The 23,214-nt window shown below is 35.6% G+C and overlaps 1 protein-coding gene across 1 annotated transcript in view; it reads left to right on the top strand.

Annotated features, from left to right (window-relative positions):
- The first annotated feature begins 5,588 nt into the window (after positions 1-5,588).
- RGS18 (regulator of G-protein signaling 18) overlaps positions 5,589-23,214 on the top strand; it is a 26,655-nt gene continuing 9,029 nt past the window's right edge. The window contains exons 1-3 of the mRNA XM_006834188.1: positions 5,589-5,864; positions 6,625-6,726; positions 7,780-7,841. Of these exons, the coding sequence (XP_006834251.1) occupies positions 5,749-5,864; positions 6,625-6,726; positions 7,780-7,841 (280 nt within the window). The 5' untranslated portion in view covers positions 5,589-5,748. The remainder of the gene's footprint in view (positions 5,865-6,624; positions 6,727-7,779; positions 7,842-23,214) is intronic.

The raw sequence follows: 23,214 nt of genomic DNA, 5'->3' as shown, positions 1-23,214 counted from the left end.
TGATGAATGTAATGCCATTCCTCTTCAATTTGTTATTCCTGGCATAGAAAACCATGAAAATTTTCAAATAAAAAATTACTAATACTAGTCCATTTTAGCACACTAATGCCTAGGATATTGATCTTTATGCTTTCCATTTTATTTTGAAAACTTTTAGTTTCCAAAGGTTCATGCTTTGTACGTTTCCTGTTCCAATTATTAATGGGTGTTTGTTGTTGTTTCTCCTTATTTTGAGTTGTGCCCCATAAGAAAATGAAGGTCCTGAAAGCTTTATTCCATTTGCATCATCATGGTCAACTCTACTTTGAGGAGGCATGTCTTCCTGTTGTATCTTGAGTGCCTCCCAACCAAAGGTACTCATCTTCTGGCAGTATATCTGACAATATTCTGGTGTCATTCATAATGTTTCAACATTCAATATTCTAATGCTATCTGATAACATCCCACTGTCATTCATAAAGTTTTCAGTGGCTAAACATTCAGAAGTAGTCAGCCTGTGCTTTTTCCTAGTCTATGTTAGTCTGGAAGCTCGGCTGAAACCTGTCCACCATATGTGGCCCTGCTCATATTTAAACTATCAGTGGCAAAGCTTCCAGAATCACAGCAACACGCAAGCCATCACTACAAACTGACAGAATGAGTGATGGACCCAAATAACCATCAGCTGTGAAATACACACATCTTGTGGTGGAAAAAGAAATAAGATGCATTCACATGAGGTCATGGGTTGGAGTCAATTTGACAACTGGGCTTTTTTATTATATGTTTTGATAGTGAGATATCATCTAAATATACTTATTAAATAAAATAACAAGATGAATTAAAATGCTTATGAAACATTATGCTTATAGAATATTTTGTGTTGAAAGGCAGGAAAATTTTTGGAAAAGGAAACTTCAAAAAGTTTGTGGAAAAGTCCAATTATCTTTTAATTCCACTTTTGCAAGGTCAGTTCTTCAAATACACAGGTCTTCCTCAGAAACCCTATACAGGTTTGTTGTAAGTCAAAACCAACTTGTTGGAACTAAACAACAATAATAGCATTAACTTTTTAAGGCACCTATGTAAATATATAATTACAAAAAAGAACACTGAAAAATAAAAGCTAAAAATTATATATATGGAACCGACTTGAAGGCACTTAACAACAACCATGTATATATAAGGAACTCTGGTAGCAAAGTGCTTTACGTGGCAGACTGATAAACTTACCAGAAGCTCTGTGGGAGGAAGATGAGGCTTTCTTCTCCTGTAAAGGAGTTACAGTCTTGGAAGCCCTATATAGGGTGGCTGTGAGTTGGAACTGACTTGATGGCACACTGCCACCCCTGCTATACATATGGCAGTGGTGGTGGTGGTTATGAGCCATCAAATCAATACCAAAGCATATCCACACTTTATAAAGTTTCTAAAGCTGTAAATCTTTAAGGAAGCAGAAAGTCTCATCTTTCTCCTGCAGAGCGACTAGTAGGTTCGAACTGTTAACCTTGCAGTTAGCAGCCCAGCTCATAATTCCAGAGCTCCTTACTATATATATTCCTGGTGTGGCTCTGTAGAACAAACACTGGACTGCAAATTGCAAGGACAGACTAAATGGCACTTAACATGTATGAAGTCCTGGTGTGATGCTAGAGGATAAGCACCAGGATGCTTACAGACTCTATGGCACTTAACAAAAAACAAACAACAAAATCATATACATATAGAAATTCTGGTAGTGCTGTAGAATAAGCACTGGACCACAAGTTCTGTTTGAAGTACAAGAGCAGTGGTTCAAACTCAACAGCCGCTTATCTGAAACCCTAGGCTGGGTTTCAGTGAGTTGGAACTGAACTTATGCTTTGCAGTCCATATTTTATCCTACAACACAACACCAGAACTCCTAACAATCTATTGTTGTTGTTGTTAAGTACCATTGAGTTGGTTACTACTCATAGCAGCCTTGTATAGAGTTTCCAAGCAGCAACTAGTGGATTTATATCACCAACCTTGCTGTTAGCCACTCAGTGCTTATCCTACAGTGCTGGAGCATGATTTCATAAATATGAGAAATGGTTTCACAGAGTTCTTGGAGAAAATCCATTACCTTTCTTCAGTGAAATTTTTTGAAGCTCTCTTGTATATCTGTGTGTATGTTGTTGTGTATAAGTATATTGTTGGTGAGTACCATAAAGTATTTATATAGATATATTATATGTATTGTTGCTGTTAAGTGCCTTTGAGTCAGTTGCGATTCACAGCCATCCTAACAACAATTATTTGGATTGCTTCCTATCATTTGTTATTATAATAGAGTAAATAATCCTGTGTTTAAATCATTTCATTTCAACACACACATACATACATACATATATATACACATGCATATGGAGAAGAGGAATGTGATATATGTCTTGTAATATTATGTTATATAGTAACGTAAAGTTTTGTTAAAGGTAATACAGAATCTTACATTGACAGAGAACTCCCAGAGGTTCCAGCCAGATTCAGAAGAGGCCATGGAAAGAAGAATATCATTGCTGATGTCTGATGGATCTTGGCTGAAAGCAGAGAATATCAGAAAGAATTTTACCTGTACTTTATTGACTATACAAAGGCTTTCGATTGTGTGGATCATGACAAACTATGGACAACATTGAGAAGTATGAGTATTCCTGAACACTTAATTGTGCTCATGGACCAAGAGGCAGTTGTTTGAAAAGAACACGGGACCACTGAATGGTTTAAAAATAAGAAAGGTGTGTGACAAGGCTGTATTCTTTCACCATACTTATTCAACCTGTATTCTGAACAGATAATCTGAGAAGCTGGGTTCTATAAAGAAAAACATGGCATCAGCATTAGAGGAAGACTCATTAACAACCTGCTATATACAGATGATACAACCTTGTTTGCTGAAAGTGAAGCGGACTTGAAATATTTACTGATGAAGATCAAAGAGCACCGCCTTCAGTATGGATTACATCTCAATGTAAAGAAAATAAAAATCCTTACCACTGGACCAATAAACAGCATTCTTATCAATGGAGAAAAGATTGAAGTTGTCAAGGACTTCATTCTTCTTGGATCAACTATCAACACTCGTGAAAGCAGCAGTCAAGAGATCAAACAATGTATTGCAGTAGGTACATCTGCTGCACAAGACCTTTTTAAAGTGTTGAAGAGCAAAGATGTCAGCTTGAGGACTAAGGTGTGCCTGACTCAAGCCATGGTGTTTTCAATAACCTCAAATGGATGCGAAAGCTGGACAGTGAATAAGGAAGATCATAGAAGAATTGATGCTTTTGAGTTATGGCGTTGGTGAAGAATATTGAAAGTGTCATGGACTGCCTAAAGAACCAACAGATCTGTGTTGGAAGAAGTGTTGGAGGCCAGGATAGCCAAACTTTGTCTCTAATATTTCAGACATATTGTCAGGAGGAACCAGTTGCTAGAAAAGGTTATCGTGTTTGGTTAGCTGGAGGGTCAGAGAAAAAGAGGAAGACCTCAGCGAGATAAACTGGCCAAGTGGCAGCATTGATGGACTCAAGCATGACAACAGTAGTGAGGTTGGCCCAGGACCAGTCAGTGTTTCATTCTGTTGTGCATAGGGTCACTATGAGTTAGTACCAACTCAATGGCACCTAACAACAACAACAAAGTTAAATAGAATTGCTACTCATAGCTATCCTGTATAGGGTTTCTGAGAATTGGCTGGTGAGTTTGAACTGTGGACCTTTCCATTCAAACTGAGCTCCTTTCCATTCAAACTGAGCTGGTGATGCAGTGCTTATCCTGCATATACATATATATGGAGTCCTGGTGTGGTGCTGTAGAATAAACACTAGACTACAAGGTTGGTCAGTTTTAACCACAAGGTCTGTGGTTCAAACCAACTAGCCAATAGTCTTCCTCTCCATATGTATATGCATATAAGTATTGCTGTTAAGTGCCATTGAATCAGTTCAGACGTATAGCGACACTGTATATGGTTTCCAAGGAGCACCTGGTGAGCTTGAACCACCAACCTTGTGGTTCAAACCAACTCTGCAGTCCAGCACATCAACTCACAGTGCCACACCAGGATTCCATTTATAAGTATGTATGTATGTGTGTATATATATATATGTGTGTGTGTGTACTGAACTGAAATTATTTAAGCATGGGATTATTTACTCCAATCATATTGTAAAAACATATGATAGGCAGTAATCCAAACAACTATTGTTGTTAGGTTGGCTATGAATCAAAACCAACTCAATGGTACTTACAACAATAATAATACATATATATACATATAGAAAGAAAGAGGAATGTGACAGGGATAGAGGCATAGAAGTAATATATCCCAGATATACATCTTGAAATATTATGAGGGTAAGTCAAATAGAATTCCTACAAAACATAGAAACATCTATTAAACAAAATGTAAAAATGTGAAGCTATTATTTATCAACATATATTTCATATAAGTATATACACTTCTGAAGACAACGTTCAATCTTTCAAACCTTTTCTCAAAGAATTCTGTACTCTTTTATTTACACCAGGTAAAAATATCAGTTTTGGCATCATTCTTGTTGTTGTTAAGTACTATAGAGCTCGTTCCAATTCATAGCAACCCTGTATAGGGTTTCCAAGGAGCAGCTGGTGTGAAACTGAAATCATATTACTTTGAAATGGTCTTTGAATTTAGGAAATACAAAGAAAGAAGTCTAAATGAACTAGAAAAAGACTGTAGGGGGATATAGTAAGGTTTCCCAATGAAAGTCTCATGAGATATCCCTTGCTACCTTGAAAGAATGAGAAGTTGCATTGTTGTGATGGGAGAAAAAAATTCCTCAGCACCCTATTTTTACCTTTTTTTTTTTTTTCCCTCATCAATGCAATTTCTATTTTCTCAAAACTTCATAATAAACCCTGGTGATCAACTGGTGTCCTTTGAGAAGATCTATCAAGGTAATCCTCGAGAGTCCCAGAAAACAGTGGTCATGACTTCCTGAGATAACCTTTCTATCTTGAATTTAACTGGTCCAGCAGATTCCTTGGAAGTCTCCATTTTGAGTGAACCATTCATTGCTTTGGAAGGCACCTTGAGGAAACAAAGGCAAGTGTATAACAGAAAATTTGTCTGCAGCAGTCTACTGATTGCAGAGACATTTTAAAACATACTTGTTTGATATAAGCTTGTACATGTATGAAATGGAACCCTAGAACAATACATTTCAACTTATCCCCTTCAGTGAATGTTAATTATTATGCTAATTTAATATAATTAACTTTATTCAATATATATTTGTTTATGTAAAAATACCTTTTTTAAAAAAGAACATGGGAAATATCTCTGAATGGTTTATGTAACAGTTTGACACAAAGTATTTTAACACAAATTATACACATTCAAACACTTTTTTAAAAGTTCCTGTGGGAAATGACAGTGTCATTTGAGTCTATTAAAGCATCCTTCTGATTGCACAACATAAACGAGAAGTTGCGATGTGGTAACACTTGGCCTTTATCTTGAAGACCAAGAGTCCTTATGAAAATGTGTAGTATCATTTCCCTTAGCAATTCAAGCCAGAACTGCGCTTCATTTCCTCAGTTAGACATTTTTTGCAGTATCAAGAAACACAGCTCTTTGCTTTGTTTTAAAGCATTACTAAAAGAGTAAAGACAACATTTTATTTTATCATGTATAACTATAAAGTAGCATTAACAAGCGAACAAAGATGTAATAAATTAGACTTTTCTTCATTTTAGAGCGAGAAGATGGAAACATTGGTTTTCTTTTCTCAATTAAGTATGTGCGAATCAAAGGAAAAAACATTTTTTGAGTTAATGCATGGTTCAGGAAAAGAAGAAAGAAGTAAAGAAGAGAAACTCAGGTAAAGACTTTTTTTTTTCTTATTCTTTTAAAGACGTAATGGATGTTAAATATTTATGAGTACTTGTTTTTGAAATACCTGGTTACAATAGGAAAAGCAAAGACGATTTTCATTAATACAGGTAAAACTCAAACCAAACCAAATCCAAGCCACTGAGTCAATTAGGACTCATCCTGTAGGACAGAGTAGAACTGCTCCATAGGATTTCTGAGGATGTAAATCTTTACAGTAGCAACCGTCCTCATCTACCCAGAAGTACTGTGGGTTCCCAGAAGTACTGTGGGTTCTAACAGCAGACCTTACAGTTAGCCGCCCAGATCTTAACCAAATGCACTACCAGGCAAAAACTTAAATCTAAAGTGCTTTCATTACAAGAAGAAAGAAAAATGTATAAAAACTCTAGCTTCGTAGAAGAACTGCTAAAAAAATTATTATTGAAATACAATCAGAAATACTAAGGGGGCTTCAAAAAGTCAAACACTGGATTTATCTTTTAATTCCAATTTTCCACGAGCTTTTTGAAGTCCCCTAGTATTTTATTCTCACCAAGGGAATGAGTAGTTCACATATGCTATGCTAATCCCACCATACACAAAGTGTTTCATTGGGCTTCTCTAGGCAAAAAGCCTTTGAGTGTCAGTGAGCATAAGTGTGAATACAGGAGTGTTTGGGTGATTATCAATTCTAAACTTGTTTGGTAGTCAGGAGCTCTTTTGGGTGTCATCAAAATTGTCCTGAAGTAGATGTCTTTTTATTATAGAGCCAAGGAAAAAAAAAATAGGCTAAGTCTCCTCCTACTGAAACATGAGTTCCATGAAGACACCCATTCCAGTACATCTGGGCACTTGACCAAAGATACAAGGTGAATGACTTTTAATTCTCTTTTGGGAAGATTGTGCTGATTCTATGATTAAAGTTTCTTTTTTTTTTTTTTTCCAAAAGGAACTGTAGACTTTCTATATTACTGGATATAATTAAGTTAGAGCTATCATTTCAAGAAGCCAGGGATATTTCACAAAATTAAGTCACTTTGGTAGCTTGAATTATAATCATATAAAAATTCAAAGCCACTCTTAAAATTATATATCTGTCAATTTTAAATGATGTCTTTTACTGCATATACATGGATAAAATAGTCATTAACTGAAAACTTTTCACAACTCAGTATTGTAGTTGGAAAGAAGTACCCAACTATTTTCTAGGTAATTTTTTTTTTAATGCCCTAGGCATAGCAGAAAGTAAAAGTCAAATAATTACTAATTTTAAAATTTTAATTCAAAATGAAAACAATACTGTTACTGAATATTACAGTTCTCCCAAGTTTGAAACATAACCAATAAAAGTATCTAAGAATAAATAGATTCAACTTTCTAAATGTCCCTAAAAATATTTCTTATTCCATTGAAAATTTCTAGTCAAACATCCTGTATCTGTTAAATACATATTATAGCATATTCTGTTAAGAGATTCAAGGAAATTGCAATAGGAAAACAAAATAAATACACACAACAAAACAAAAAACTTTGGCTGAAAGAAACTATGACTTTAAGATCTTCTACTTATTGAATTTTAAAACACTATTGACCAGATCACGTGTTCTTAGATTTTTGTGCTCTTTACAGAGCAAATGATTCATTCTTCCTTAAAATAAAACATTTCACACACCTATGAGAAAAACATTTACTCTTGTTTCAGTACATTTAACTACTCAATAGACAAGAAACCAAAAGATATTTGACCAGTGTTTCTGAAGCTGCCAATGTAAATACAATTCTCATTTTATAATAATGAGAGGAGAAACTCTTTAAAGTATGGCTAAAAAGAGCAATAACGTACATATGTTAGGACAGATTCAGAGATAGACTTACCGTATGTACATACCATAAAAAAACAACAACATTTGTTTCTTAAACAGAGTCTCCCCTGAAGAGGCTGTGAAATGGGGTGAATCATTTGACAAACTGCTTTCCCATAAAGGTTAGTGATATCATTTCCCAAGTACGTTCTTTCTATAGGGATACATTGATGATGGTGTTGTGTGCTGTCGAGTCAGTTCTAACTCACAGCAACCCTGTTTAGTGTTACCAAGGCTGTAAATAGCGTAGCGGTTACGAATCGGGCTTCGAACCTCAAAGTCAGCAGTTCGAAACTACCAGCTGTTTCACGGGAGAAAGACGAGGCTTTCTACTCCCGTAAAGATTTACAGCCTCGGAAACCCTGTTCAGGGTCGCTATGGGTCGGATCTGACTCGATTGCACTTAACAACAACAAATCTTTGTAGAAGCAGATAGCCTGTCTTTCTCCCAGAGTGACTGGCAGATTCTAACTGCTGATCCTGGGCTTAGCAGACATTTCATAATCCACTGTGCTCCTTATAGTGATATAAGTAAGGTCACGTATTTTTAATGGCAAATTATAGTCAAAGTATGTATATGCAATTATGAAAGTTTAAGGGTTTTGGCTTATTTGATTATCCTGATCTGAGAACTCTAGTTAGAATAGTCAATAAATGAAAAGCTGTTTTAAGGTGTTCTCATTTCATTAAGAATTATTCATTAGTACACAGTACAGCTGAAACATCAGTGCACTATGGTATACAGTTCCAATTAAAAAAAAAAAAATTCCAATTTGCACGAAACTGCTGCAGGCGTCAACTTGATTCTGACATAACAGTGACCCCTTGGGACAAAGAAATGCCATATAGGGTTTCCAGGCTACAATCTTTATGAAGCAACTTAATAATTTTTTCTCCCGCAGAGCAGTTGGTAGATATTTCCAGTTAGGAGCCAAGCACTTACCCACTATGTCCCTAGAGTTCCCACAAAACTCTTGGTTTTAATAAATTCTAAATTTTCAATGTCATTTTTAGTGTCAAGTTTACCTAAATTTTGAAAATAAAAAATTAGTACGATTATTTTTTTAGTTTTATAAATGTTTTACTCTGTGACTTTCATATTAGTTGTCTATTTTTAAAACAAAATTTCACAGAAAACTTCAGAAATAGATATTTAAGGTGAAGCTTTGTGGATGGGATGAAAGGAGAGGACAAGTATTGAGCCCTGTTTGATTTACCAGCCTTAAAAAAAGCAAGGGTTAGAGGGAAGACTGCATGGATTGCTACTACTTAGAGTAAATTCACATAAGGTAGGTGAGCAAGCCATTTTATCTTTATTTAGTCCATGATTTATTCCAGAATAAAATCAATAGTAGAACAGAGGAAGTGATAGGGCTAGGCAACTGCTGAGTTTATTCCCTAAACTGGACCAGTCAGAGTCTGCTGCAGAAGTTAACACATCATCACTTGTCCTGGAGCCATCCAACAGCTTTACTTTTATGTCAGATTTTTCTCATTCCCTACTTCATTCTTTGTCTGAAACACAAATCCTTCTCAGCACTTCCACAGATTGTTCCAGCATGATGTTTAACCAGGCCACTCTGTTGTTTAGAGCATTTGTTAGCAGGTTTCACATTTTGAAGTGTCTGTCTACTGGAAGAAGCAGTTCCTGTTGCCAGGGAAGCTGGGAGTAAAGCACTTGTAATTTGAACTCAAGTTCTATACTGCACTTGATGAAGCAGACACCAAGTTTTCTTGTTTGTGCTTATTTTCTGTTTTACATACTCCATAAAATTATCCAACACTGCATTAGGTCTTGATGAACTGTTCAATTTCCATCTTAGGCTCAGAATTATATTGCTGCAGACTATCCCTGAAGACTTTCCGTCTTTTCTTTTAAAGTAGATCATCATTCTGAATATTGTTTCAGAGAGAAAATGTTAAGTAGTCACATCAAGTTTTAAATTTATGGAAGTATGTAACCAATGAGAATGGAGAATAGTAGTAAGAAAGTAGTTTATACACAAAAATATACTCTGTTCCTCTTTCATCCTCTATTTTATATTAATGCTGCTTTCAACCCCTATTTTGAAAAAGAGTAACTTAAACAGTCATCCTCAACTGCTCAACCTTCCTCATTTACTAACAGCTGCTCAAATATTTGCCAAGTATATGTTCAAACTGTTTACTTTCACTATATCTACTGCCCAGTCTTGATGCAAGTCTTTTTCTTTTCTTAGAAATGAATTGAAACAAGCTTTGTAAACATTTCCTCCATAATTAGTTCCCTAAAATTTGTTTCTCTTAGCTTCACTTATTTCCAAATATTTTGGTACATTTCTTTCCTTTATTCTCTTCACCAGTCAGAACAAGAAAAAAATGAGGAATGTAATTCATTTTAGGCAATTTGATTACTGAAAGGAAGCCAGAAGTCTTTTCATACTTGGATCCCCGAGCCCAGCACATCTTGGTAAATATTAAGTGCTCACTTTGTTGTTAGGAACTAGTTCAGGGTTCCTTTGCAATTTGACTTTTAGTTATACTCTGTGATGTAATGCTTCTATTATTTTAGTTAATCTCACTAATCTGACCTTTGCTTCATTACCTGTAAATCGTAATAGCAATGCCTTTAACATTAATAGAATTCATATCACGAATAACAAAACCCACAAAATTTGTTGTTGTTGTTAAGAACCATGGAGGTGGTTCTGACTCATAGTGACCCTGAACAGGGTTTTCAAGGCTGAAAGTCTAAGCAGAAAGCCTCATCTTTCTCCTGCAAAACAGCTGGTAGTTTCAAACTGCTGACCTAGAGGTTAGCTGTCCAATTCGTAATGACCATGCTACCAGAGTTCCTTACAATATATTATTGTTGATGTTAAGTGCTGACCAGTCAGTTCCGATCCATAGTGACCTTGTATAGGGTTTACAAGGAGCATTTGGTAAGCTCGAGCTAGCCAACCTTGCAGTTAAATACTTATGTTATTATAAAAATGATTATTTGATCAACAATAAACATAATAATGTTTATATTTTTTCAATATATTTCCCAATTTGATAAATACCAGTTAAACTCATCCACTTTCATCAAATTGGTATCAATTCCTATTGACTCTATAGGACAGAAAGAAATGCTCCTTAGGGTTTCCAAGACTATAAGTCTTCATAAACATGGACAGCCTCCTCTTTCTCCTACAGAATGACTGGTGAACTTGAACCACAGACCTTGAGGTTTGCAGTCAATACTTTACCCATAGCCTCACCAGGACTACTAAACATAAATTAGAAGGTCAAGATTTAAATGTTAGATAATTTACAATCTCAACTTATTACTTTAACTTAATACATTCATATAGGATAATTTTATCATACACTCATTACCCATTCAAAGAAAAGAATGCTTTATCAAGAAAATCCTACAAAACATGTCCACCTGATATTCTATAATCATCGTTTTGAAAACAGCCAAAACCAAAAAAAAAAACAACAAAAAACCCTGAATTGGACACTCTTTTTCCTCTCCTGGTAAAAATAATAAAAAGCTGAATCAAAAGGAGGCAATAAGAATAACAAAAAGTCAGCACTGAGCCACCTTAAATTTATTATCATCTCTCTACAAATCAAAGTGCTAATTAAACTATACTCAATTCTTGAGAGAATTTGTTACTAGTAATCTTTTACCTGATCTACTTGGTTAATGATCCCTGGCGTGGTGCTGTAGGTTAATGCGCCAGACTACAAAGCCGTTTATAACTGTAAGGTTGGCGGTTCAAGCTCACCAGCTGCTCGTTGGAAGACCTATACAGGGTCTCTATGGGTTGAAATTGACTCAACAGCACTTAACAACGTGTGGTTAATATATCATTGTTTTTAATTACAATTCTTATTGAAATATTAAGTTATCAATAAAAAAATGTATAGTTGGTAAGTGCCATCAAGTCGATCCCGACTCACAGCGACCCTGTATACGGTTTCTGAGGAGCAACTGGTGAGCTTAAACTGCTGATCTTGTAGTTCCAACGGACCTTGCAGTCCAGCACATTAATCCATGTGCCACACCACGACTCCAAATTATAAAATAGCCACCTGTAGAAGTTTGTGGGTTAAAGTACTTAAAATTCAATTGATTTGCTTCAGGCCAAATTGCTTTAACATACATTCACACGTTTAAAGAGCAAGATTATGGTCTATTAATGTTGTAAAAGGAGCTCTGGTAGCGTAGTGGTTAAGAATCGGGCTGCGAACCTTAAGGACAGCGGTTCGAAACTACCAGCTGCTCCGAGGGAGAAAGATGAGGCTTTCTACTCCCGTAAAGATTTACACCCTCGGAAACCCTGTACAGGGTCACTATGGGTCGGAAACGACTCGATGGCACTTAACAATGTTGTAAAAGTTTCAAAATTGATACATTTCAAGAGGATCTTTCTCTATGAATTTTCTAGAATCTTCCTTTGATTAAGTGTTTATATTTCTCAACTATCTATGCAAAGGGGTTTCAAAAAGTTCATGGAGAAATTCCATTATTTTTTAATTCCATTTTTTCATGAACTTTTTGAGTCCATCTCCTATAAAGGAAATGAAATTTTCATTTGGGTTTAGGTAAGCAGGGATAAAATTTTGAGCATTCAGTTTGACCAAAATGATTGATATTATACTAATTAAAGAGTAACTATTATCAGAACCTTTTACAATGGAGACACAGATTGAATGATTCCTACCCTATGTTTTAGAGGATTAGTAGAAATTCACCAGATAGAAAAGAAGAGAATATTCTAGCAGGAATCATCATAATTACAGTGGTGGAGGTGGGATAAGGGGGGGCAGGAAGAGAGCAATTTTTTTAAGAAGCTAAAAGCCAAACAACTCTTACTAAAAAGCATCACTTGCAAAAGGAAGGGTGGTTCACGCAATAGACAGATGACATTAAAACAGAGATATGAGTGGTTTTATTTATAGAGAAACTAAAAGACCCATGGAATTATTTGAAAAATTCTCATTTTACTAATTTTTTTTTAAAATTTATCTTAATGTTTTGAGGAAATTCAAGAAAATATGAATGAAGTATGAACTTTAGTTTATAATAATGTATCAATGTCTAAATGCTGTTCAATAAGAGAGAAGCAATAATGTATCAATAATCAATATCAGACTGCATCTGTCATCTAAAACCTTCTCACTGAGTAACTTTATAAAATTAAAAACTACCAATTTGAATTTAAGAAGTCAGTCCCAATTAAATTATATACATATATGCATTCATGTATTTATCTGGTTTTGTGTAAAACATCTTCAAAAGTAAGAGGATACAGCTGAATAAAGTATAACTGAAAATAATTGTCAAAAGCTTTTCTAGAATGCTGTAGAACTTTGTCATGTATACTTTAAAATTCATTAAAGGAGACTAAATAGATGTGCAATAATTGAACAGGAATAAGAAAAGGAAATTACTGGTAGAGAAAAAGAGAAAGGTCAAGGAAACAATTTTGATGTTTTCTGAAGAGATAAGAATTTTGCTTTTACCGAGACAAGGTTTTTGAACACATTAGGAAACCAAGTTGGGGGCAGATTTTGGAAGACTAGGTATTACAAAGCTAACTCAGATGGATGTTGTTGTTGTTGTTAAGTGCCGTTGAGTCGGTTCCGACCCATAGCGACCCTGTACAGGGTTTCCGAGGGTGTAAATCTTTACGGGAGTAGAAAGCCTCATCTTTCTCCTGCGGAGCGGCTGGTAGTTTCGAACCGCTGACCTTAAGGTTTGCAGCCCGATTCGTAACCACTACACTACCAGAGTTATGAATGTAATAGAGCCTATGTATGAGGTTCTTAAAAACTCAATGGGACAAACCTCAAATTGAGGGCCATTTTGAAAGAAAACATGATGAACTTGATAACTCATAGAATCTGTATGTATGTTGTAAAAGGAAGAGATGAAATGATAGGAGAGAAACTAACAAATGAAATAATAGGTGATGAAGTAAAAGGATAAACTAGAGGTCTTCAGTTTTTATTCTCTGTTAATAGGAAGATAATGGTGCCTTTTTATAAGTGAGATATGTTTTTGCTCTTATGAAATGACTTCGAGTAGGTTCCCACTGAAAGTGACCCTGTATAGGATTTCGGAGGAGTGGCCAGTGAGTTTGAACTGCCAACCTTATGGTTCAAACCGACTTTGAGGTCGAGTGCTTATCCTGAGGCACCACACCAAGACTCCAATGAGTTTATTGTTGTTAAGTGCCCGCGAGTCAGTTCTGATCCTAGCGACCTTGTATAGGATTTCCAAGGAGCAGCTAGTGAGCTTGAGACACCGACTTTGCAGTTCAAAGTGACATTGCAGCGTAGCACATTAACCCATAGCACCACACCAGGACTCCAAATATGAAATATGGTAGTGGTGGTGTTATGCCCAGAATTCAGGGTCCCCAAAGACCACCCAGGAGCCGTGTACCGATGCAAATACATAAGGGTTGTTTAATCAAGCTTGAGCCAGGTCTCTAACCTTATCCGACATTTCGGAATAGGGAAAGAGCCCCGAATTCATTGTCTGCAGGGTTTTTATAGAATTTTCAAACAGCTCAGGTTTCTCAGCTTTACAATCTTTGGAGTGGTTAACAATTGGCAAACTATGAGATGTTACAGTTTAATTGGTCAGGACTGGTGGTCTTTGTTCTTAGGCTAGGGTAAAGGAAAACATCTGGCCTCTGGCCTTGAGCTGCCTGGCTATTTATGCATATATCATATTCTTGGAGCTAGAGTATGTGTTCAGGCTAATGTACAGAATGGAGATTGACCTTGCCTCTGGAGGGAACTAATAACTGAGGCCTTGTCTATTTAAAATGCTTTCCTGAGCCTGACTAGAGTTTAGTCAAGCAGTTTCTAGGTAGGCAAAATCAGTTTGGTCCTTACAGTGGTGGTGGTTATGTGCCGTGGAGTCGGTTCCAACTCATAACTACCCTTTACAGGGTTTCCGAGGCTGTAAATATTTACGGGAGCAGAAAGTCGCATGGAACAGCTGGTAGTGTCAAACCACTGACCTTGCAGTTTGTAGTCTGATTGGTAACCCCTATGCTACAAGAGCTCCTTGTTGTTGTTGTTGTTGTTGTTATGTGCCGTGGAGTCGGTTCCTACTCATAGCGACCCTGTACAGGGTTTCCGAGGCTGTAAATCTTTTTGGGAGCAGAAAGCCTCATCTTTCTCCCACAGAACAGCTGGTAGTTTCGAACTGTTGACCTTGCGGTTCGCAGCCCGATTCGTAACCACTACGCTATCAAAGCTCCTTAGAGGAGGGAAAATAACAGGTTAGAGTTTGAACTTGTTAAGTGCCCTGGTAAACATTCTCAATTTTTTTTTTTTTTTTCTTCAGGGATTTAAAGGTGCATATCTGGAACATAGAAAGAATGACTGAGTTACATAAAAAAACCAATCCTTTGCCATTGAGTCAATTCCAATTTATAGTGGTCCTCAAAGAACAGAGCTCTACTCATAAGACAGAGTAAAACTGACCCACAGGGTTTCTAAGACTGAAATCTTTCTAGTAGTCAATTATTACATTGTTCATCCTGTGAGAAGCTGGTGGGTTTGAACCATCAATCAATCTTTTGCTCTGTAGCTGACTGCTTAAGCACTGTGCTATAAGGGTTTCTGAATTACATGCAGATGTTTTTCAGCTATTCCACATAGTCAATAATTGAAGACTGAAGGAGAATATTCTTTCCTATGAATAAGGTCCTTATAAATAAGAAAATTGCCACTATAACATAACTATCTATTTTCCTTGTACACTATTTACTGACACTGCAATTGATTCCAGTATGTTTAATATTTTTATTAATAACTATTTACTTGGACTTTTACAACTTGAATTCTGTTTCTACTAAGATTAATTCTAAGAATAATCTATAATATGTAAAATTAAATAGAATATGTAAGTCATTCCATGCTCTGGTTTAAAACTATGAACTGCTTATGCTATGGAAAAATATTTATTACTGACTTTTAGTAAAGGCTACAAGGAAATGCACATTGCTCTTTTGAGGAAGGAAATGAATACTTCTCGTTATATTTTTTACTTTGTGGTTTTAGTTGCTCTTCCCAATTTTCAGTTACCAATTTTTTGCAACATAAAGGCTTCTAATGTTCTACAAATTCATATTGCTGGATCAAGCTTGTTGTTAAATGTCATCAAGTCAATTCGGACTCATAGCAGCACTGTATAGGGTGTTCAAGGAGTGCCTGGTGTGTTTGCAGCACCAACCTTGGGATTAGTAGTCCAGTGTTTATCCTACAGCACCACAGCTGCTTAGCCATTGTAAATATTTATTTTTTTTAATGGATCTAAAGAGTGAAAGGAGTTCTGATGTGGCACTGTAGGATAAGCATTGGATTGCCAACTGCAAGGCTGGTGGTTTAGACTCACCAGACACTCATCAGAAATCCAATACAGGGTGTCTGTGCATTGGATACAACTCAGTAACACTGAAAAACAACAGCAAAGAATAAAAGTAAATAAAAGCTAATGTAAACTATAAATGGCTAGCATAAACCATTAGTGCAAAAGAAACCACAATAGTCTATACCATGCAAATGCTATGAAAGGAGGAAAAATGCAAGCTAGTATTTAGGAGACTGTACTGTACTTGGAGTCCTAGTGTGGCACTATAGGATAAGCACTGGACTGTTAAACTGTTAACCAGTGGTTGAAACCCACCAACCACTCCTTAGAAACACTATACAAAATCACTACGAGTCAGAACCAACACAATGGCACTTAACAAACAACAACATATTACACTTGGGTTTCAAACTTCAGAATTTCTTGACTTTTGTTTCATTTGGTTTCTTGGCATCAGAAAAATACTCCAACAGCTGCCTGGGTTCCAATTTAGAAACATGCAATTATAAGCATTTCATATTAGTATGACACATTGAGCCAGCTTCTTCTACTGTGAATTCTAATCCCAGGTTATATCAAGCACTTTTGGCAGCTGCATTCACCACTGCTCCTTCTAAAGGACTGTTTAGTTAACTACTGCCTTTGTAAGAATGGTCCCATTGTGATCTGACCTAGTATAACTGCCAAAATGAATAAGAGAAATGTGAAGTAATTCATGTGCTAAAATAATCTTGTATAAAATTATATATTATTTTAAATAAAGAGAATAATTTGCTTAAAACTTGAAATGAAAAAAACTTTTTCATTCATTATTAGTTCATTTATTACATTAATATTGATGCTTCACTACTACATTGTTAAGTGCGTCAAGTGGATTCCAACCCATTGCGACCCTGTATAGGATTTCTGAGGAGCAACTGGTGAGCTCGAACCACCAACCTTGCAGTTCAAACAGTTTTGCAGTCTGGTGCATTAACCCACAGCACCACACCAGCAGTCCTGGAGTCACTAGTACATTGTTATTAGATGTCATCAAGTCAGTACTGACTCATACCGACCTTATGCACAGCAGAATGAAACACTGCCAGATTCAGGACCAACCTCACTATTGTTGCCATGCTTGAGCCCATTGATGCTGCCACTTTGTTAATCCATCTCGCTGGGGGTCTTCCTCTTTTTCTATGATCCTCCACCTTACCAAATATGATATCCTTCTCCAGTGATTGGTCCCTCCTGACAATATTCAGAAGTATGAGAGATGAAGTTTGGCCATCTTGGCCTCCAAGAAGCACTCTGGCTGCACTTCTTCCAACACAGATCTGTTTGTTCCTTTGGCAGCCCATTGCACTTTCAATATTCTCCTCCAATACCATAACACAAAAGCATCAATTCTTCTACGGTCTTCCTTATTTACTCTGCAGCTTTCACATGCATATGACCATGGCTTGGGTCAGGCACACCTTAGTCTTCAAGCTGGCCTCTTTGCTCTTCAACACTTTAAAAAGGTCTTGTGCAGCAGATTTGCCCAATGCAATAAATACGTCGTTTGATTTCTTCACTGCTGCTTCCATGAGTGTTGATAGTTGATAGTTGATCCAAGAAGAATGAAGTCCTTGACAACTTCAATCTTTCCTCCATTGATAAGAATGTTGTTTATTGTTCCATTAGTGAACTCATTCTGAACACTCACAGTACTTTTCTGTGACTTTATTTTAATGTCTGTATTAAAATCAATACTAACCATGATAACCAAGGATATTTTCATACATTCCTGAACACAATGATTGGCATATAGTCAATGATATCAGGTTGAACCAGTTCCTGAAGAAGGACATCATTTTTGGTAAAGTGGAGGATCCAGGAAATAAAGAAATAACCCCAACGTGATGGACTGACACTATGAAAGCAGCAGTGGACTCAAATTTAACAATAATTGTGAGAATGACCAAGGTCTGGATAGTGTTTCATTCTGTTGTTAATAGTCACTATGATTCAGAACTGATCCAAAGGCACCTAACAAGAACAACAACAAATGATTTGGAATTGACCTGATGGCACGTATGATAACATATTCACAAATTCTACAAAATAGGGCATAGACATCTTTGGAGTGCCACTTTTCTGATTACCACAAGAACCATTACCTCTCTCGGAATGGTATTAATTAACTGAGATTTGGGCCAATTTAATTTATTTGAACCTCAATTTCTTTCCTATGAGTAGGAATAATATATAGAATATATTTTCCATGTGAAACTTAAATTGCTAATGCAAATAAATGATACTTTTATTATAATAAACACTCAAACTCTCTGAAAATATTAGAATGTAAAATTTCATAACTATTGCTAGGATTCTATCAATATCTTCATTTTATAAGGAAGTCTTTGTTGTTGTTGTTGTTGTTGTTAAGTGCCATTGAGTTGGGTCCGACTCATAGCGACCCTGTATCGGGTTTCTGAGGAATGGCTGGTAAGTTTTAACCGCTGAACTTGAAGTTCAAACCAACCTTGAGATCCAGTGCTTATCCTGTGGTGCCACACCAGGTCTCTAAGGAATTCTTTACTCCATACTAAATGTGTTAGAAAGGAGAGAATATAAAAAATGGCATTATAAGTGAAAATAAATTGAGCAGGCAAAGAAAACTATATATATATACATACATACATATATATGTGTATATATAAATGTATAAAGATTTATGGCCTCAGAAAATCTATACAGGGTCACTATGAGTCACAACAGATTCCATCCACATAACAAATAAACAAATATTATACATACACATACATAAATATATACACACACATATATATGTATGCATATGTATATATTTAATGTATGTCTATCATACAACTTTTGCCAATTCAATGACAATTATAACCTCCCATTAACTGCACACAAATTCAGTTTTGATATCACAGTTATCCTTATTGTTGTTGTGTGTCTTCAAGTCACTTTTGACTCATAGTGACCTTGGATAGGGTTTCCAAGAGCCACTGGTTGGTTGGAACCGCCAAGCTAGCAGCTACATGACTAGCAGTTCAATGCTTGTCTTACAGTACTACACCAGGGCCCACAGTTATTGTAGCCACATAAAACGATATAGAAAATAATAACTATTCATCTGTTTACTGGAAGAAAATGTGCAAGATTATAATACTTGTATCTTTTGTGTAATTCATCTATGAACCATCTGGGCCTAAAGATTAACTATTCGCTCACCTCTCAACCCCTGTGTATTTTATTGCAAAATAATTAAGACTTTCAGATTTCTTACTTCCTCGTGTCCATTTGGATAGGTTCTTTTTTTTTTTTTTTTTTACTTTGCCTGTTTTATGTGAATTATGTTTCTTGGTAAATAGATGTTAATAATATTGACTTATTTTCTTTATGATATCTGCAAGATAAGTGGTAATATAATCTTTGTGCTTCTTGATATGAAATAGTCTTGCAAGGGGCTCTATTTTATTAACAGTGTCAAATAACTAAATTTTGACTTTATTAATGTCCTCTATAGTTTGTTTCTGATTATCTGAACATCGACTCTCGTCATTATAACTTTTTTCTGTCCCTGTGAGTCACTGTAGAATAAGCACTGGACTGCTAACCAAAAGGTCAGTTGTTCAAAACCCAACAGCCACTCCTTAGAAATGACATATGGGGTTACTATGTTTAGGAACCAATGGGATGGCACTCATTTAACAAGGTGGAATTTTAGATCTTGACTTTTATTGCTGTCTTGCTTTTCATACAATAAATGTCCATCTGTGGGTTAATGTGCCAGAATACAAAGCCATTTGAACGGCAAGGTCAGCAGTTCAAGCTCACCAGCTGCTCCTCGGAAACCCTATACAGGGTTGCTATGGGTCAGAACCAACTCAACAGCACTTAACAACAACAAGAAGAAACAATATTTATGGTACACGGTACAAGTTTTGATGCACAGTTGTGTTTTCATTCTAATTAAACCATAAAGTTTTTATAATTTCCTTTGTGGTCCTTTCTGCAATTGATCTATGGAATACTTGGAAATGTGTTGTTTTATGTCTACTTATTTGGGGGATTTCTAATGTATTTCTTGAATACATTACTGCTGTTTTTTTTCACTTCATCCTCCTTGAGGACAAGATTCTAATCTTTGAAATGCAGTGTAAGATTTTAATCTTTGAAATTTATTTAGGTTCATTTTATATTCCAGCATGTACACTTGAAAAGATGTGTTGAGTAAAGTGACAATTATGTCAATTTATTTGATAAAATATAAGTTTTATATATTTTTATTGATATTATATACATTCTATTACCTAATGCAAGTTGGAATGGAAATATACAACCACGAGAATTTTTCCTACTTCTTTCAATTCTGTTAATTTGCTTTATGTATTTTGAAGTTCTGAAATAAAATACATAAATATTAAGGATTGTTATGTACTATTGATAATTGCAAGAATTTAAATTCCCCTAATCTCAACCCTCAAGAAAAAGATTAGATTTTCAGCTCCTGGAAAGATTTATATCCTTGGAAACTCTATACAGGATCACTAAGAGTCAGAATCAACTTGATGGCATTTAATAATAATTGATGACTGACCATTATATGGTTATGAAATAAAAATACTTCATATTTTGAATTCACTTTGTCAGGCAACATCAGATTTCTTAAATACATTTTTTATGGTTAGTCTCTTCATTTTGTGTCATTTTCATACTTTTACTCACTTCCCTGAATCTTTGTTTTTATCCTGCGTCTTTTGTCACTAATACAAAGTCTGGTGCTGTTTTTAATTATTTTCCAACCTAGTAATGTCTGAATTTTATGAAAATGTTCAGCCCACTTAGTTATAATGTCATTATTGAAATGGATTGGCTTAATTCTAATATCTTACTACTTATAATCTTTTTTTCTCATTTTTTTGTATTGTTGTTATTGATATTCTCTTGTGCTTCTTTCCTGCATTTGTTAATTTGAATAATTTGTATATGTCTATCTTCTAGTGTACTTCCCCTTTTTCTGTCAGGGTCATCCAAATATATTTTTATTTCAGATTTTAATGTTTTAATTCTAGGATTTCCATTTGATGATTTTTTTGTTCCAGTTTCAGTTTCTTTGCTTAAGGTTTCTATTTCTTTTCACTCACTGTGTCTTTTCTTTACGTTCTTGAACATATTTATAATAATTTTACTGTCCTTATTTGCTCATTCCAACAATTTAAAAACCTTGTTGTCAGTTTCTATTTAATTCATTGTCATAAATTATGGATTACATTAGATCGTGTAGTTTGCACGTCTAATGCATCTTTATAGTATCTGAGCATAGAGGAAATATTTGTTATAGGAGTCTAGGTTATCTTGTGCACCTATAAATGATATTAAATTATTTTTGTGGTAGTTAAATTACTGCTGGAATGTTTTACTTATTTCAGTGCAGCTTGATCTTTTAGGATGTTCTCTTTCCAATATCTTTTGGTGGTTGTGGTTGGGTGAAAGTATGTCTTAGTACTAGCAAAAAACCCTTACCCTACAGAATAGGATTTCTTTTAAAAACATGGCTTTTCTTGGATCATTCCTTTTTGGCTGACCTAGAGCTCCAAAGTCTCCTAGACTTGTGCAACATCTAATGCTTTCAGCCCTTATAGAGCTTGCCTTGTGTATCCTAGTCAAAGACCTGCAGGAAACTTGAATACATGCTTCATGGTTACCCTCTGCATGGTTCCCTTCTTTTCAGTACCCTGGCACTCAAATTCCAACTAAGTCATGATCCCCTAACTTACGTCTGCTGAATTAGTCGTGTGAGCTTCTAGGCCTTGCTTGGCCCACATCTCTGTGCACTTGAGTCATGAAAGAGCTGTCTTGGTTAGATCCAGACCAGGTCTAGGACACACTAGGTTTCATTTCTCACAATATTAGCAGTCTCCGTGGCTAATTTTCCTCTTAAAAACTATTTCAATTTTTCAATATTTTATCTAGCTTTTATATTTATTTTTGGTCAGAAGGCATGTCTGCCTTCTGTACCTCTTTCATACCTTCCTTCTTATGTAGCTTAACAGTAAAATGTCCCTCTAGTTAAATTAGGGTTCAGTAGATGAAAACACGAATGCAGAACTTTGTGTATTTTTTAACCTGCTGGATCTCAAGTACTGAATAGTGTTTAATAGTTTTTAAACTTTGTCCCGTCAGTTCCAACTCACAGCAATCCTGTATAGAGTTTATGAAGCTATAAATCTTAGTGGGAGCAGAAAACCTCATCTTTCTTCCATAGTGTGGCTGGTGGACTCGAACCAGCAACCCCATGGTTCACAGTCTAGTGTTTATCCTTAAAGTTCACCATGCTCCCTAAAATATAGTTAGCACTCAATTAATATTTTTCAACAAGTGAATGGTTTGTTCGGTGAGGAGTTCCTCATGCAAACTGATTTTCTAAACAAAACAGCTGATAAAGCCAGAAATACTCTCCAGAATTTGGAAAATGTTTAGACAATGCATAGTCATATCCAAAAGAGAGCATTATTCTTCCAGGAAAGTGTGTCCCCTTGTCTGGGGCCACATAGGCATTGCCAACAACTTCCGTCCTTGCAGATTCCCAAAGTCGATGCTGTCATGCTGCTAGCATGTCTGAAAGGACTCAATTCTCAGGAAAGTGCTTTCATTGGCAAATGCCATGAGGCTAATTTCCAATTTATTAATATAGGTTCAGAAGTAAAATTGCCACGGGTCACCATTTCTTTTCCTTTTGGTATGCCAACTGAAGAAGTCAAATCATAATAAAATTGATGCTTGTCAAGCATGAAATTAGAACATTAATTAAATGCTCAATCCTATCACATTAAATAAGGATTGGCTTCCTAAATGGAACAGGATTTTATTAATTTCAAATGCTTGTGTGTTCATATCAAAAATAAGGATTGCTTTAATGGGGACTGCAAACACTTGAAGTTGAAAGGCTAAGATGCTATTGCTTCTTGCATAGAAATCTGATAGTTTCTTAAGACATTTGTCTTGAATCAAGTTATTTGTTTTTAATGATAAAGACAATGTATTTTTGTTGTTAATGATTAATGACTAGTTCTCAATTCCTCTTTTAAAATGTTGTTTTCTATTTTTTTAAAAACGCAAAACATGTCCTG

The sequence above is a fragment of the Chrysochloris asiatica genome, unplaced genomic scaffold, assembly GCF_000296735.1.
Source record: "Chrysochloris asiatica unplaced genomic scaffold, ChrAsi1.0 scaffold00009, whole genome shotgun sequence".
Taxonomy (NCBI): Eukaryota; Metazoa; Chordata; class Mammalia; order Afrosoricida; family Chrysochloridae; genus Chrysochloris; species Chrysochloris asiatica.
This window is presented reverse-complemented; position numbering and strand designations above follow the sequence as displayed.